At 41.9% G+C, this 18,738-nt stretch overlaps 1 protein-coding gene across 20 annotated transcripts in view; it reads left to right on the top strand.

Moving 5' to 3' along the window:
- LOC106577623 (receptor-type tyrosine-protein phosphatase delta) overlaps positions 1–18,738 on the top strand; it is a 645,609-nt gene that overhangs the window by 451,192 nt on the left and 175,679 nt on the right. For all 20 annotated transcript variants that reach the window (XM_014155859.3, XM_045701363.2, XM_014155852.3 and 17 more), the window contains one exon: positions 18,469–18,639. In XM_014155859.3, the coding sequence (XP_014011334.1) occupies positions 18,552–18,639 (88 nt within the window). In that variant the 5' untranslated portion in view covers positions 18,469–18,551. The remainder of the gene's footprint in view (positions 1–18,468; positions 18,640–18,738) is intronic.

Raw genomic sequence — 18,738 nt, 5'->3', positions numbered from 1 at the left:
CATTATGTTATGATATTATGGATACATCATTATGTTATGGATATTATGGATACATCATTATATCATGGATACATCCTTATGTTATGGATATTATGGATACATCATTATATTATGGATATTATAGATACATCCTTATGTTATGGATATTATGGATACATCCTTATGTTATGGATATTATGGATACATCATTATGTTATGGATATTATGGATACATCCTTATGTTATGGATATTATGGATACATCATTATATTATGGATATTATAGATACATCCTTATGTTATGGATATTATGGATACATCATTATGTTATGGATATTATGGATACATCATTATGTTATGGATATTATGGATACATTATGTTATGGATATTATGGATACATCCTTATGTTAAGGATATTATGGATACATCCTTATCTTATGGATACATCATTATATTATGGATATTATGGATACATTATGTTATGGATATTATGGATACATCATTATGTTATGGATATTATGGATACATCATTATGTTATGGATATTATGGATACATCATTATGTTAAGGATATTATGGATACATCCTTATCTTATGGATACATCATTATATTATGGATACATCATTATGTTATGGATATTATGGATACATCATTATGTTATGGATATTATGGATACATCATTATGTTATGGATATTATGGATACATCATTATGTTAAGGATATTATGGATACATCCTTATCTTATGGATACATCATTATATCATGGATACATCATTATGTTATGGATATTATGGATACATCATTATGTTATGGATATTATGGATACATCATTATGTTATGGATATTATGGATACATCCTTATCTTATGGATACATCATTATATTATGGATACATCCTTACGTTATGGATATTATGGATACATCCTTATCTTATGGATACATCATTATATTATGGATACATCATTATGTTATGGATATTATGGATACATCATTATGTTATGGATATTATGGATACATCATTATGTTATGGATATTATGGATACATCGTTATGTTATGGAAATTATGGATACATCATTATGTTATGTATATATAAATACATGTTTTAAAATATATATATATATAACCTTTATTTAACTAGGCAAGTCAGTTAAGGACAAATTCTTATTTCCAGTGACGGCTTACCCCGGCCTACCCTGGCGACGCTGGGCCAATTGTGTGCCGCCCTATTGGACTCCCAATTACGGCCGGTTGTGATACAGCATGGAATCGAACTAGGTCCGTAGTGACGCCTCCAGCGCTGAGATGCAGTGCCTTAGACTGCTACACCAATCAGGAGCCCTATACATCATTATGTTATGGATATTATGGATACATCCTTATGCTATGGATATTATGGATACATCCTTATGTTATGGATATTATGGATACATCCTTATGCTATGGATATTATGGATACATCCTTACGTTATGGATATTATGGATACATCCTTACGTTATGGATACATCATTATGTTATGGATATTATGGATACATCCTTATGTTATGGATATTATGGATACATCCTTATGTTTTGGATATTATGGATACATCCTTATGTTATGGATATTATGGATACATCCTTATGATATGGAAATTATGGATACATCCTTACGTTATGGATATTATGGATACATCCTTATGTTATGGATATTATGGATACATCCTTATGCTATGGATATTATGGATACATCCTTATGTTATGGATATTATGGATACATCCTTATGCTATGGATATTATGGATACATCCTTATGTTTTGGATATTATGGATACATCCTTACGTTATGGATATTATGGATACATCCTTATGTTATGGATATTATGGATACATCATTATGTTATGGATATTATGGATACATCCTTATGTTATGGATACATCATTATATTATGGATACATCATTATGTTATGGATATTATGGATACATCATTATGTTATGGATATTATGGATACATCATTATATTATGGATACATCATTATGTTATGGATATTATGGATACATCATTATATTATGGATACATCATTATGTTATGGATATTATGGATACATCATTATGTCATGGATATTATGGATACATCCTTATCTTATAGATACATCCATATGTTATGGATATTATGGATACATTATGTTATGGATATTATGGATACATCCTTATCTTATGGATACATCATTATATTATGGATATTATGGATACATTATGTTATGGATATTATGGATACATCCTTATCTTATGGATACATCATTATATTATGGATACATCATTATGTTATGGATATTATGGATACATCATTATGTTATGGATATTATGGATACATCATTATATTATGGATACATCATTATGTTATGGATATTATGGATACATCATTATATTATGGATATTATGGATACATCAGTATGTCATGGATATTATGGATACATCATTATATTATGGATACATCATTATGTTATGATATTATGGATACATCCTTATGTTTTGGATATTATGGATACATCCTTACGTTATGGATATTATGGATACATCATTACGTTATGGATATTATGGATACATCCTTACGTTATGGATATTATGGATATGCCCTTATCTTATGGATACATCATTATGTTATGATATTATGGATACATCATTATGTTATGATATTATGGATACATCATTTTCATATGTACATCATTATGTTAAGGATATTATGGATTTCATGTGGCATTCAAAATGGTCCGGTCCTGTCCAGTTTTAGTGTATATGATTGCGAATGCAACTTTATGATTGCTTAAAATTGACCCTGTTTTGAATTGAATGGGCATTTGCCAGGAATAGACCTTCCCTATGCACTGCTTTAAAATTTACAATCAGAGAGTAGCCTTTGGTTGTGATGGCATTTAATGATAGCAGATAGAAAATACAACTATTTTAAGGTTATCACCTCAAAATGACATCATAGGAACACTCTGTTGCAGCATCAGCATTACAACACACACTCCTCCCCTGGTAATTGCCCGTTACACACAAAAGTAAACATCATAGCCTCTAGCCAATTACAGTCTCTAGGTGAAGCCCTCAGTCTTGTGGCCATTACTGGACAATCTCTGTCATAGTCAAGCATTCAAAGCAAGGGGTTGGAGGGGCTTATGTTATAATCAGCAATATATACACACACACACACACACACACACACACACACACACACACACACACACACACACACACACACACACACACACCAATGAAAACACACAGGCGTTTACAAACACACACATACACACAGGTGTAAACACACACGTACACACAGGTGTAAACACACACATACACACACAAACACGCACAAAGAGTTCTGTTCTTCCCCTGCTTAGAGATTATGGAGCCTGCATTCTCCTTACCAATCTGCCATTTATGTGCATGAGTACATTTCAGCCCTTTGAAGCTTATTGTCACCTTGCCAAGCTCCTTGTAAGAACAACAAAGGCGAAGGAGTTACTCAGCAAAGTTTAAAGCCAGTGATTAGGATAAGACTGGCTCCTCCCCCAAACAAACAGACGGCAGCCAGTCAGGCATTGCCGTGTGGCGAGAAAACCACCTTTTGAGGTGAAGAGATGAACCATTATTTGTCTCTCACACCGAGGGGAAAAAAATGAAGTGAGAGCTAGCAGGAGAAATGAGGCATAGGTGAATGTTTCAGACACTTTGTTGCCGGACAGTCGTCCTTTGAGCCACAGGCGCCATTGGGACAGTTTGTTTCTGATGTTTAAGCTCAGATGGGTGATAGACAGCTTGTCAAGTGCAAACTGAGACCGTTGTTTTCTTAACAGGTGAGGAGAATGGGACTTTGACAAAAGAAGGCATTTTCTGGTGCTTTTGTGATCAGTGAGGAACATAGCTGACTCTATCAAAAGCTCAAATATACCCAAGAGGGATATCAGATTTGTTGAACTGTTATGGTGTCTGACTTCGCTGTTTAACTGCTCCTTCGTCAACACACCATGTTTCGAAACCTCAAAAGGCAAAGGCGTGTTGAGTTTGATTAGGTTCAGTTCCCAGTTTTCACCTCTCACCTGTAATTGTGCAATGGAACACACACTGCACATATTGCATGCATGCTTGTTTGGTTCTCGCCCTTCATATATTTGGCCTATTCTTTGTTGTGGCCAACAGGGTGCAAGGAGATCATCCAAAACTTGTGAAATCAGAGTGTCACTACGCCCCTGAGCACCTTGGCATCTTCTCAACACCAGTCCCTATCGTTGAACATTTATGAATCCCCAGGAGGAGGGACAGTTTAGTCGTAGTAGCAGTTAGCATCTGCTAGCAGCCCCAAGCCATTCCAAGTAGCTCCTGTTTCCCCAATGCTGCTGCAAGTTAGTGACACCTCAATCACACGCAGGCTAACTGCCAGCGACTGGCCAATGCCCTGACTGTCCCCCTGAGATATCTCTTTTTTCTGGTAGTCCCAGAGAGATAGATAGGGAGAGAGGAGCGAGAGAGATAAAGACTGAGGATCTTTAGTGGAGGGACTTGCGTGTAGCCAGGCCTGAAATCAGGTCAAATTGTTCATCAGCAAACTGCAGACTGTGTATTCTCCCCCAATGGTACGACTACAGTGGAAAGATCAGGGGCTCAAGCATTCTCTCACTGTACCTCTCCTTACCCAGCCATTCTCTCAGAGGCCTCTGTATGTATACCAGTCCCGGGTCTAACTATGTCAATTGTCTTAACTGCCAGTTGGTATCAACTGTTTGTAATTCTTTTGAAAGAAGAGAGGGGTAGAGTAAAAGTTAGCCATTTTTGGTGTTCTTTATGATTGTGAATCTTACCGTTTCACTGGTGTGGAGTGAATGAGGGTCTGGAACAATGTATTCCACCACACTCAACCTTTTGGATAAATGACAACTATAGCATCCTCAGTTGACTTTGTCCACGACCTTTTTTGAGCTGTCACAATGACTTTTTGGATGTTAGCGATTCTGCAGATAAAAGCTGTTTTTGACGTGCAGGTAAAGACTGTGGTTTTACAATCGTAACTCTGCCACGAGAATCACATCAGATCAAGCTTCAGAGGCCAGCCATCACGTCCAATAATTGTGTTCTCATTGCTCCTGTTCAAGAGATAACAAAAATATACATTTCCTCTTGTTTCTCCCTCCCTTGTCTGACACATTTGTTTTGGTTGCAGCGCTGGAAATGGATGTGGCTGACACTCAGAGTGAGAGATAAAAGGATAACTTTGATGGCTGACAATGCTAGCGTCATTAGCTCGCTTGCTCTTTTTTTTTTGTCTGGGGTTGAAGGAATTGTCAGGGACGCTGTAAAATGATGGGTATACGCAGTTTCCCGTATTGGAATCACTTCATTTCAACAGCAGAGGGAAAATGTTTTGACTTCTCCTAGCTTCCAACAACAATGCTATACAGTATGACTGACACTTCACACAGTAACACCAAACGTTCTCTGTGGTGTCTTTGTCTAACTACACTGAACAAAAACATAAAGGCCGCATGGAAAGTGTTGGTTTCATGTGCTGAAATGAACGTTTGCTGATGTCAACGTGCCCCATGATGGCTGTGGGGTAATGGTATGGGCAGGCATAAGCTACGGATAACAAACCCAATTGCACCGTGACTAGATCCTGAGGCCCATTGTATTGCCGTTCGTCTGCCGCCATCACCTCATGTTTCAGAATGATAATGCACAGCCCCATATTGTAAGGATCAGGACATAATTACTGGAAGCTGAAAATGTCCCAGTTCTTCTATGGCCTGCATACTCACCAGACATGTCACCCATTGAGCATGTTTGGGTTGCTCTGGATCGACGTGTACGACAGCGTGTTCCAGTTCCCGCCAATATTCAGCAACTTCGCACAGCCACTGAAGAGGAGTGGGACAACATTCCACAGGCCACAATCAACAGCCTGATCAACTCTATGTGAAGGAGATGTGTTGTGTTGCATGAGGCAAAAAGTGGTCACACCAGATACTGACTGGTTTCTGATCCATGCCCCTACCTGATCCACCCCCCATAAGGTATCTGTGACCAATACTGTATATACAGTATTGCAGTCTAACAATACTCCACACAAACATGCAGGTGAAAGAAGAAGTATTTCAATCATAAAAGTAGAGCATAATTTGCATGGCATTAGCACAAGTGCAACTTTCCTTGGCTAATTACAACCGACTAAACAGCAGGGGTTTAGCGAGGCGTTACCACACACACAACAATGCCTTCCCGTACATGAAACAAAAGGAGAAGTTGAAAGGCAATACATCACGATGCTGGGCTGCATTATGAGAAAGAGAATGTATAGCTAATTAATTTCAGCGTTTGCCCGCAGTCTGACAGGAGACAAGCAAGTTCTGACAACTAAAACAAGTTTGTGAGCAAAGTTATGAATTGTGTAGTAACCTTTTGGAATGGTTGGCATTGAGTGCATTTTGTAGGTGGATGGTATTAGGCGATTGAACCACAGCTAGTAATTACAGACACATCCCACACTGGTTACCACCATGACCTTTAATGATGCCCCTCATCGTAAACATAACAGTACAGATGTAGGATCTTAAATTGACCTGTATTGTCGCAGCAAAATAATCCTGCAGCAACAAAATTTGAACGTTTAGTCCGTAATGTTGCTTGATTGGTGGTTAGGCTGTTCAAAATGAGGTCACATGAAAAGTGCAATACTGTTAATATAACCATGTGTTAGTGGGGGCTTTCAGTGAATTTATTTAAGTCACTAAGCTCATCTGCATTTCCTGCGGCACTAGAACATGATCATCAACAAAAGAGTGATCAAATTTAGATAATACATCTGTACATCTCACCACAAAAGGGTCATGCATGAAGCATTGGAGTAATTAGAGATGGTATGTGTCCCTAGCAGGCCTACTGTACTATATGTTGTAGTCCTTGTTAGCTTCTCTGAAAAAGAGCATCTGCTAAACGACATCAATGTACCGTCTCACACACACACACACACACACACACCCTTTTCCCTGTCGTACCTCAGTGGCAGAATCTCACTGGCAGCGACTCTAAATGAAATTCTTAATTAGGATCTTTAAATAAGTAATTATGCAGTAGCTAATCCTCTATTCATGGGTCCTATCTCTCTTCAGATATCACTTGGGCGGGTAAGGTGGGTCCGGGCTCTACCAATGGGAGCTTCAGATGCCACATTGGCACCTTTGTCACAGGCAGCCATGTTAATGACAAGATGTAGACAGTCGGTTAATGGTCATTTAAACTCTTGGAAAGGAGGCTCTGCTAGTTGGGATGATGCACTTAGTGTTGCTCGGTATATCGAAACTTCGGTACTTGTTTTATACTAGAACAGGAAAAACGGATCAGTACCAGAATGTTTTGTGTGTGTGTGTGCATGCATTTAACTTGTGAAGATGCCTTAACCAGTATCAATAGACTAGAGATTTACAGTTCAAATACATGATTCCCATTATGTTGTTATGTAGTTAGATTGGTAAAAAAAATATATATAATATTCTATAATTATATTGTATAGTTAATGCATACAAAAATCAAATATTTCACCTGGTATCGGTATCGAAGTCAAAATGCTGGTATCGTGTCAGTGCAGACTTGTCTTTGTGTGTTTGTGTGTGTTTGTTTGTCTGTGTGTGTGTTTGTTTGTCTGTGTGTGTGTTTGTTTGTTTAAGTGTGTGTGTGTGTGTGTGTGTGTGTGTGTGTGTGTGTGTGTGTGTGTGTGTGTGTGTGTGTGTGTGTGTGTGTGAAAATTGGCATTATTCCTGTGGTTGTAGGTCTTTTAATTAATAAGATGTTTACATTTGCATATTGAATATACACTACAGTCTCACAATCTATGTCCAAGTGAGAAGAAAATAAGCTAACAGCCAGCGTTTCTCTGATAAATGGAGAAATGCCAGTGTAGGAATAGGCACTTATCAAACGTTCATTTCAAATGCTCTGTTTTTGCAAATGTGACTGGGAAGATAAAAATTGGTAGGGCTTATCATGTTTTCATAAGCTGGAGACATATGCCTATATTAATCAGGGTGAAAACTATCAAAACAAACATCAAACTGGTACGGGGACAGCCACAGCCTCCATCTAAAATGATTTCAAGTAATAGAGACAGAAATGTGCTTTTAAAGTAGATATGTACATTGTCATTGGAAATGCACTGGGAGAAGAGGTAGTGGGTCAAATTGCTTCCGTGCTGGCTTTTATTTGGCTTTGCAAACCGAACTGAGATTTGATTTAATTTCATCTCAAAACTGGGGGAGAAGAAAGGGTCTTATTCAGTCATTTTGAAAGTCATAAAAACAGTGTTGTATTCTAGTACTACAATAGGCCATCAGTTTAATGGGCTAGGCATTGAATTGAGGTATTCTTGATTCTTGCTAACGTAGACCGTTGTATAACAGATAAGGTCAATGTGGACAGTTGTTCACTCCTGTGTCAAGTGTCAGTGTGCAGCGGTTAGGACGGAGTCAGGCGCAGGACACCTATCTGAGTAAAAGACGTACTTTACTCGAAAAGAAACAACAATGATTTCCACGCAGGGAAAAACACACCAGCTCACAGATGTCTTGAACACTAAACAAAGAACAAACACGCACAAAACCATGTGGGAACCAGAGGGTTAAATAGGGAATAAATTATAACGTAATGGGAACCAGGTGTGTACAATCAAGACAGAACAACATAGAAAAAGAAATGTAGATCGGTGGCAGCTAGAAAGCCGGTGACGTCGAACGCCGCCCGAACAAGGAGAGGCACCAACTTCGCCGGAAGTCGTGACATCTTGCCTGTGTTCAGTCCTTACGGCAATGTGTGTCGCACTAGGTCCGCAAGTTAAGAAAGCACATTTCACTCCCACAGTCTGTGGGAACTGTAGCTAACATTTGTCCAAAGAGGTCTAAAATGATCCAGAAATATAGTGTTTTTATTGAAATGACTTGCTAAAATACACATCAAAGTAAATTTCTGAACAAATGAGTCCTGCAAAATCCCCCACAGGTAAAATAGTAAACCTTTTCAAGTAGGTTTCAACGTCTCCTAGGATGTTCTTTGAAGCGAGCAAAAGGAGCAACACAGCTTCATTGCTCTGTTGTTTATTCAACAAAGTCGCCTAATATTTGTGATAATATTTGATGCCCAGTCAACAGCCATGTTGGCAGCTCTCTCACATAACACACTCTGATCAGCTTGTGTTTTGCTAATAGGTCTATTGTGTCAGTTACAGAATTTTGCTGTGTGTGTGTGTGTGTGTGTGTGTGTGTGTGTGTGTGTGTGTGTGTGTGTGTGTGTGTGTGTGTGTGTGTGTGTGTGTGTGTGTGTGTGTGTGTGTGTGTGTGTGTGTGTGTGTGTTGTTTTTAAAAATCAAATATGATTCATGACAAAACATTAGCAGTCATAATCCCCTTTATACTCATGTCAAGCCAGACTGGGTAGCCATGTGGCGTCCAATCGACCGCTAACCGTGCGTCTCTAGTCTATTGGGAGTTGGGCACGAAACAACGTGCATAAACGTGCAAAACACACAACTTTGAATCAAGTCAAGAGCTGCCGGTACAACGTGAAATGAAATGACCTATCATGTGGGCATGTGGGAGGTAGAAACATTAGCCATACCGCTGAAGGTATAATACGATACATATTTATGCTAAAGCTAATTGAGGGGATATGGGTTGAGGGGATATGGGTTGAGGGATACACACTCCCTGCCATAGTTCAAAAGCTCCCGTGCATATAATGTACCGTTACATTTATCTCAGGGTATATCACGGAAATGAGCGTTTAGAAAACGGGAGATACTTTAGCATTTTAATAATGACATTGCCCTTGAGAGCAGTGTGTACACCTTAGGCTTTTCTTTACATCCTCCGTCTATGCTTAACTAATGCATTTTCATATCTAAAGCAAGCCCCGGCTTTGGTACAAATGCGGCTAAAATGTCACTGTGGCAAAATACCTTGATATTCAAAGTGATGAATGGTGAACTGGTTGTATGGGAGAAAAGGAGTGATTGTTGTGTTCCTATGAAAACTGCATTGGGAATTAGGGTCTGGTCTATGAAGTAGGAACTCATGCAATTGCAGTGGTTTTTCAGTTGATTTCTGCCACGCTAGTCACAGAGGAGTGCTGTTTTGTCTATTCAGGGGAACACTCCTACTCTCATGGCCTCTGTCTTTTCCATAAAACTGCATGAGAGCAGGGGCAGGGGGTGGGAATGGTCTCTCTACCTCTCGCTCCTTCCCCCCCTCTCTCTTTCTCTCTCTCTTTGTGCTCTGTATCTCTCTCCATCCACCCTCCCTCTTTTTCTCTCTCCATCTTCCTCTTTCTTTCCATCCTCTCTCTCTAGCTTCTCTCTCCCTCCTCATCCTTTTCTCTCTTACTTTCTCTATTTCCCTTCCTTCCTCTCTCTCCCTTCCTCCCTCTCTCCTCTCTCAGAAGTGATATTATTCATCCTCCCACAGACCGTGGCTGGGTGGGGGGTAGATGTCAAGATGCCCGGAGCGTATGGTGCAGAGACTATGTGTGTGTGTGTGTGTGTGTGTGTGTGTGTGTGTGTGTGTGTGTGTGTGTGTGTGTGTGTGTGTGTGTGTGTGTGTGTGTGTGTGTGTGTGTGTGTGTGTGTGTGTGTGTGTGTGTGTGTGTGTGTGTGACACAGAGAGAGAGAGAGAACGAGAGATTGTATATACATGCATGTTGCAGGAAACAGAGGATCTTGAAGCCCATACACGTTCTCGTACTCCGACCATCGCAAATTCTTCCATCCCGTCATCCCCCCTCCGGAAAACGACACCTCCAGACTGCTCTAGTGTGCCTAGGACTCTCCACCCTCTGCTCTCTGTTGTCCTCCTCTCCCTCAGTCTCATTCCACCACTCTCCACCCTCCGCTCTCTGTTGTCCTCCTCTCCCTCTGTCTCATTCCACCACTCTCTACCCTCTGCTCTGTTGTCCTCCTCCTCCTCTCCCTCTGCCTCATTCCACCACTCTCCACACTCCGCATTCTGTTGTCCTCCTCTCCCTCTCAGTCTCATTCCACCACTCTCCACCCTCCGCTCTCTGTTGTCCTCCTCTCCCTCTGTCTCATTCCACCACTCTCTACCCTCCGCTCTGTTGTCCTCCTCCTCCTCTCCCTCTGTCTCATTCCACCACTCTCCACACTCCGCTTTCTGTTGTCCTCCTCTCCCTCTCAGTCTCATTCCACCACTCTCCACCCTCCGCTCTCTGTTGTCCTCCTCTCCCTCTGTCTCATTCCACCACTCTCCACCCTCCGCTCTGTTGTCCTCCTCCTCCTCTCCCTCTGTCTCATTCCACCACTCTCCACCTCTCTCTCTCACTCTCTCGCTTTGGCACAAGCACAGACGGAGCAGGGGAAAAGCTAGCAGCGAGGCGCGCTCTCTCTCTCTCTCTCTCTCTCTCTCTCTCTCTCTATTCCCACCTCTCTCTCTCTATTCCCACCTCTCTCTCTCTCTCTCTCTCTCTCTCTCTCTCTTTCTCTCAATTCCCACCTCACTCTCTCTGCCTGCTCCCTCCTTCTCAGCTCCCTCTTTACCATTCTCTTTCCCTCCATCTCCTCCCTCTCCCCTGTTTTCTTGTTCATAATATGTAACATGATTTGTCCCTCCCCTGTTCATGCGGCGTAAATTGAATCCCACTGTTTCCAGGTTGGCGGCTGCTGAGTCTACTGTTTTCTCCCTCTCACACAATGGGCACTTGAATGCATCACATTTACACGGTAATGAGTTCCTTTCTACGTGAAACACGGCACTCATACAGAAGTGTCCTTCAGTGGACAGCGGCGACACGAGCACGACACACTATGCACTTCTAAATCGTCAGCATCAAGACAGCACACGAACTCGTGGCTCCTCAAGTGCATGGGGGAGCCCTCAGAGGCATTCAAGTTTTCTATATGATTGCATTAACCATGTGTTGGCCAATGTAATCAAGGTCAGCAGAAATACAAACAAGCAGTCACAGATGTAGAGTGTTGTGGTGATGTTATTCCCCTCCCTTGTGTCCCTGATGCTTAGCCCCAAAGCTTAGGTTCTGGGTAACCGTGTGTGTGTGTGTGAGAGAGAGTGTGAGAAGGAGAGAGTGTAAGAAGGAGAGAGTGTCTGGGTTTGTGTGTGTGCATGGTCTTTGTGTGTGTGTGTTTTCTTGCGTGTTTGTGTGTTTGACTCTGTATGCCAGTGTGCAGGGAAGCAGCCCAACAGGGCACTGGGATAATCACTCACCGGTCTGGTGGTCAAGGTCGTGTACTGGGGGACCATCCATCTGAACCTAACAGCTGCTGTGAGACGGGATAACGGAGTAGAGGAGGGGCAGGGAGAGAGAGATGCAGGGAGAGAGAAAGAGCGAGGGAAGGGTTAAGAAAGAACTAGAGGTGTTTTACTGTGGGTAAGAGAGAAAGAAAGTGAAACGGACAAGGAAAGAGGGACAGGGAAAATTTGGTAGATAAAGGAAGAAGAGGAGGGAGGGAGAGAGAGAGGGAGAGAGTGCTAGATAGTCTCATAGGATCATTATAGTAAACTGAGAATATACAGTATATATTGGCCTCTGTTCCATTGTTAGTTTTTCTTTCAGCTATATGGGCAAACACCAACTTGTTAAAACTGTTGTATTTATTTAAACTCTGCAGGTTGACGTTTATTGTCATGAATCGTACCCTGAAGGCGGAACTAGATAGGCCAGCTGCAAAGTCAAAATTGGCTATATTGTAAAAAAACCTGTGGGGAAAAAAGAGCTTTATGGTCTTAAGTTAAGGTCAGGGTTTGGCATTAGGGTTAGCGGTGTTTTTAAGGTTAAGGTTAGGTTATAAAATCAGATTTCATGACTTTGTGGCTGTGCCAGCTAGTGACCGCTCTGCAGAGCTGTCTCCAGGGTACGTCATGACACAAATGCCAACCTGCATAAATTCTCCCTACAGAGCTATAACCACAGATAGATACATTGCACAAGTTAAGCAACTCTTAGACATATCTATGGGTTTACTTTGTCAGTGACCTTTGGGGATTAGGTAAACAAACACAACTCCCTTCAGACAAACTTTACTTGGAGGCTTCTCAAAGTTCAAACTCCTGCTGCGAAGGTGAAATGGCTTTGGCATTTCCTGTACCCACACCTGGGGACACGATGCAGCGACAAGATCACCGTTGCTTCCTTCGTCCAGACACAGCAGGTGCTTTTAAACCCAATTACTGGCGCAGGAAATGTCACCCGAACCCAATAAGCTTATCTCAGTGTCTTATGTTGGAAGGCGTCACTCATAACAACAAAGAGTGGGACTCTAGAGAGGATGCTAGCTTGTTGTTAACCCTTTAGTGATTAGCCGCTAGGCACGACATAAACAAACACCTCTGACGTTCGAATAAACATGGAGACAACAGAGTAACTCGGGTGGGACGAGCATCTCTGAAAACGTAATTTATGAGCGTGGGAGGCTTGTTTGACTGAGGTCGGAAGGAGGGGGGGGAGTAAATAAGTTTCTCTAAGCCGCGGTTTGTCAGAAGCTTTCATGTGGAGGCTGCACTTGAGGGCATAGCTTAGCTTAGCTTGAGGGATGTTATTACACATGCCCGCTGATCTGGGGCGATGCGTGAGAAACGTCCCAGACGCCAGTCCTAAATCAAAGTGAGAGAGAGATGGAGGGAGCGATGGAAACAGAGTACAGAGACGGGAGGTATGAGCGAGTGAGAGAGAGAAAAGACACAGAGAAGGGCAGAGGAATGACAGTGAAAGACAGGGGGAGAGAAAGTAGAGTGAATGAGAGAGGCAGAGAACAGAAGAAGAAGATTTTGTTGGAATGAGAGAGATGAATAGATGAGTGGAAGGAGGCAAGATAAAAGACTGCTGCATGTGTCATGCATAATAAGTGCAGCCAGCATCCCAAGCTCATGGCCTGCCGCTCTGACTTATCCCGCACCCTTTTTGACAGGTGGGCGGACGGTTGCTAGGGGAAGTAATGCCTTTGTCGAGTGTTCCAACGGGAGACATTTTAACTCCAATCATATGACACATAGCAATAACCCAGAGGGCACCTTATTATTATTATTATTGTTGAATTGGTGTGAATAATTTTTCATGTAGCCTTTTCTCAACTCTACTGAAGTCATATTTCTGTTGAAATGGGTAGATTGTGAGGGTGAGGAATGGGTACAGGATACCCTATGCCCTCTGTGGAGATGCCATTTGACCTCTCGGTTGAAATAGGCGGGTGAGCGCTCGGCCATGGTACAGCGGTTTTGCCTTAATTATAGAGTCCTTGAGCGTTTGACTCTTACCTCTAGCGTGGCATCTGGAAACAAGATACTGTATAAAACATATAAAAGCACAGCTTTACCTTGCTGGAGTTAAGAAACCTGGCATGTTTACTTGTGGTTTTGGACTATGTAATGACTGCATTGTTTATGACAGGGCACTGAAAGGGAACATTTAATAAAAGGCAAAAATCTTATTTATTTTGCTGTGAGGCATAATACTTGGGCATTCTTACAGTGTGAAGCTTTTGATTTAGCCCCAATATAGTGGCATTGCAAGAGTTCTGTCTTTGCGTGTGTACACACAATTAAGGAAGGGGTTGACTTAATAGTTGGTCTTGGTATTTTTGTGGCCGCTTTGTTTTTTGGGGGAAGAACAACAACTGTTTCCATGTAATCCATTTTATAAGATGAGAAAAGCGTTGCATGCTATTCATGAACATAAAGAACCCCTTGAAACCCAATTGACGTGTTGAAGCAAAACTGAGGCAACATGCATGAAAGATGAGTCAAGGTTGGTTATGGGGTATTGTTTTTATCCAATGCCAATTTTTTCTTTTCAACAGTTGCATTAATATAATGCTCATGTTAGGATTTGGTTCCCATTAGTTTGGGTCATATAGTGGATATACTAGCACGCTAAGTTAGCACGCTAACACAGAATGTATCATTGTAGATGGAATTTGCTTCTATAACAGCATGCCTTCAGGGTGAAGACCACCGCAGCATGGCGGGGAAAGGGATCGAGGGTGAAGGATGCTGATGCTACAATAATGTGCTCACGTCTGTTGATCATCAAACAGTCATCTCAAGATGTTTTAACAAAAATGAGCCCAAGCGTCTTTTATCAAACGTTGTTTGACATTTCATACAGCAGGATAAAAAAAAAGCTCTTAAATAAATCACTAGTCATTGTTTGAGACACGTAGCTCCCACATGCAATAGAAGAAGACACTAAACGGGCTAGCCATTCTACAGAGAATCCCTCTCTCTGTTGTTTCCCTCCCTCCTCTATCAACCTTTTCAGGGAGTGATAAGAATCAGGGGAGAGAGAACGACAACTCACCAACCCTCCCTCTCTTTCTTTCTTTCTTTCTTTCTTTCTTTCTTTCTTTCTTTCTTTCTTTCTTTCTTTCTTTCTTTCTTTCTTTCTTTCTTTCTTTCTTTCTTTCTTTCTTTCTTTCTTTCTTTCTTTCTCTCCTCCTCCACTGCCTGGCAATATCTCCCCATTTTCTAATTAACATTGTGCTTGTTGTCTGCCTTTTGTTTAATAATGCATGATCCTATCACAACCCTGCTCTTTGAATGGAACACTGCTGAATAGGTACACAATAATAGCGCCGAGAGGCTCGGAAAGAAAGGACAAGATTTGTTCTTGTTTCTTTTCTTCTTTTGTGGCAATAAATGTTCAATGGAAGCATCAGCATCGCTGTATGTGTGAAATTTAACTGACACGTGAAACAGAGCGGCCATGTTGCGGAACGAAAGCTTTGGTGACAATGGTCAGAGGTAATATTTGAGGTAACAATGTGCCTTGGGTAACACAGGGAATTCTGATGTACACTACGAGAAAAAAGACATCCAAAAGGGTTATTCAGCTGTCCCCATTGGAGAACGCTTTTTGGTTCCAGGTAAAACTTTTGGGTTAAATACCTCTGTGGAAAGAGTTCTACCTGGAACTCAAAAGGGTTCTTCTACCTGGAACCAAAAAGGGTTCTTCAAAGGGTTCACCTATGGGACAGACGAAGAACCCTTTTAGGCTCTAGGTTCCAATTTCAGGATTGATTTGTCGGCTACTTTGTTCTCATTAGGGCTGCTTGTGTTCACATGGATGGCACAGCCTTCCTCTCCCCTGGTTGGTGCTTACGAAACATGCAGATGGCTTTGTTTGTCTGTATCAGCATGTGGAGGGAAGTGGAGGGAGGAAGTGAAAGGAAGGGAAGGCTGCTGAGTACTGTGTATAGTGAGGACTCCTAATGTCATGTCATTATGGAAATTCACACTACATTAATTAACTCAAAGGCTATCAACCCAGATTTCGCATGCAAAGCAAAAGTCAGGGAAGACGTCAGCGACCTTGATTAGAAGAGCTTTCTGTTTCTGTCGTTACTTACTATGGATTGCACTTCAGTGATATTCCTATCCTTTTACAGTGTTATGGAATAGAATGCACTATAAATACTAGTGTGTGCTTGTATGTGTATGACACTGTGTGTGTTTGTGTGCGTGTGTGTGTGCGCGGGTGCGTACTGTAGGTTGAGATTGCTTCAAATTGATTCTGTTCGCCACGCGCCCCCCGCTCACGGCCACCACAGGCCTCACGGCGGTCTGAGACAGGTAGTCACGTCTATCTCCCCACGACACAAATGGAGTGTGACAGGTGCACTATCTCCCTGTCTTTTCTGCCATTTACAGGCTACAGCTGAAGGAATAAAAGGGGGAGAAACGGGGAGAGAGAAGCGGGGAGATGGGTAGCAGGGAAATGAGGTACTTTGTCATCGTCTTCCACACTGATTGCACTTTTGGTTTTCTGGATGTTTTATTTGTTTATAAATCATCAGATAAATAGCCGGACGAATGAGCCCCGTGTGTAAAAGGATTATGCGATTCCTCTAATGCGTTTGTGAGGGTAAACAGTGCTCTGTCTGTGCCTGTGGTGTGGCTAATGTGCTAATGGTCAATACTATCTGTTAGCTAGTATTCGGTGCTACTCTGCTAAATGTCAAACTGTCTGAGGTCAGAGGTCAAATGATGTGTCCGTCTGATCTCAGCGTCAGTGTACCTCAAGCAAGTTCAACCATTTTGTGTGCGTTCCAAATACACATTTTAAGCACAGATCTACACACTGATTAGATATCTACAATGCCTGGAAAAGCGTTTTACATCTCAGGAACCAAATCCACATTATATAATCTGTGCAGACCTGCTTGGAAAATGTGTATGTTGGAATGCACCGTCTGTCTCAGATAATAGCCTCCTCCCATGCTAGGCTATCATGCTAACTGGCTATCATGCTTACTAGCTAGCATGCTAACTGGTTAGCATGCTAATGCTAATGCTAATACACTGTGTGTCACCAGAGCTCATGGAGCGGATTAGCTACCAGAAGAGTCCAGAAATTCATGACACCAAAATGTGTCAGTCACTATGGATTAAGCACTGGCTTTTGCAAATTCATGACGTGGAATCGAGTGGGCTACTTGCTAATGCTATCATGCGCTGTCAGATCAATTACCCCATCCACATAGCGGCTTTTGATAAAGGAAGGGGTGGTGAAACATGAGAGTGAACACAAGCCTAACCTACTTGGTCATACAGATTTTACGTGTACTTCAAGCAGTGCTTGATAAAGGAGGTGTTGGTTGCATACAGTATACGTTTGGCTAATGCTAGCGTACTCCATCAAACTGTATAGATTTGTTGCGTTCTCTTTTGTCCTAATCCATTTGGAGACACTTGAAGTTATTAAAGCTTCAGCTACTGGTGTAAGACGGGCATAAATATGAGGTGGCGCTGAATGGCTTTAAGGGTACTAAGAACAATGGTGGCATTTTGTCACTACGTAGTTTATGGATAGCACTGGTCTCTGGAGAGAAATCCACCAATATGTTACTGTCTCGCCATACGCTCAATAAAGAACGAAAGGAGACATTAGGTGCTGTGAGTTGAATGGCCAGCTATATGGTTCTCCAGGGACGGTTTGGGTTAGTTCCCCATTAGTGTTAATATAGTAGACTAAACAGGTTAGGATTCCGCTGCTAGCATGTTGAATGTGTGAGTTTTCTGTATGTGCATCTCAGAACCTATTTTTCTAACATTCTTCATAGCACATGGTATCAGTAAATGATTTAGCAAATGATGTAAAAGTCTGACATGGAACAGTGATGATCACAAACAAATAGTTCATTTGATTAGAGCATGTGCGCAAATCCTCGCTGCGAGGATAAAATTGCATTAGTGAGCCCTTTCATCTGTGTACGTGCGTGTGGACGTGCGCACACTAACATGCGTTCCGAAGTGTCCGAATATAGCCTGCGAGCACATCACCCTCTCTCCTCTTTAGCTGTCAGAGTCTGTGTGGGTATGTCAGAAATGTGCACTAGATAGATAAAGTACGAGAAGCCAAATCACTTTGTTTCATTCATGCCTTCACTCTCTTCCCCTCCCCTCTCTCCTTTCCTCCCTCTCTCCCCCACTCCCTCTCTCCCCCCGCAGGCTGTGAATATCCTGCATCTGAGAAGTCAGACCAGACTGACTCACAGAGCTCTGTGAGCCAGCACCACTGAGGCTGCCAAAGCATGCTGGTGCCAAGCTGTCCCATGATGCACATAGCTAGACCCGCACTGCTCGTCCTGGGTCTGCTCCTCCTTCTCGCCGACGCCGAAAGTAAGTGTCACTTTTCGTCACTTCTTCTCGTCCTCTCTTTCTCCTCAGTTTGTGCCACTGTAGGGATGAGAGAGGTCTCTTGTAAGTGGTCTTATCTCA

This window comes from Salmo salar, chromosome 18 (genome assembly GCF_965601325.2).
Source record: "Salmo salar chromosome 18, fSalSal1, whole genome shotgun sequence".
Lineage (NCBI taxonomy): Eukaryota > Metazoa > Chordata > Actinopteri > Salmoniformes > Salmonidae > Salmo > Salmo salar.
The sequence above is the reverse complement of the archived record's forward strand: the minus strand, read 5'-3'. Positions and strand labels throughout refer to the sequence as shown.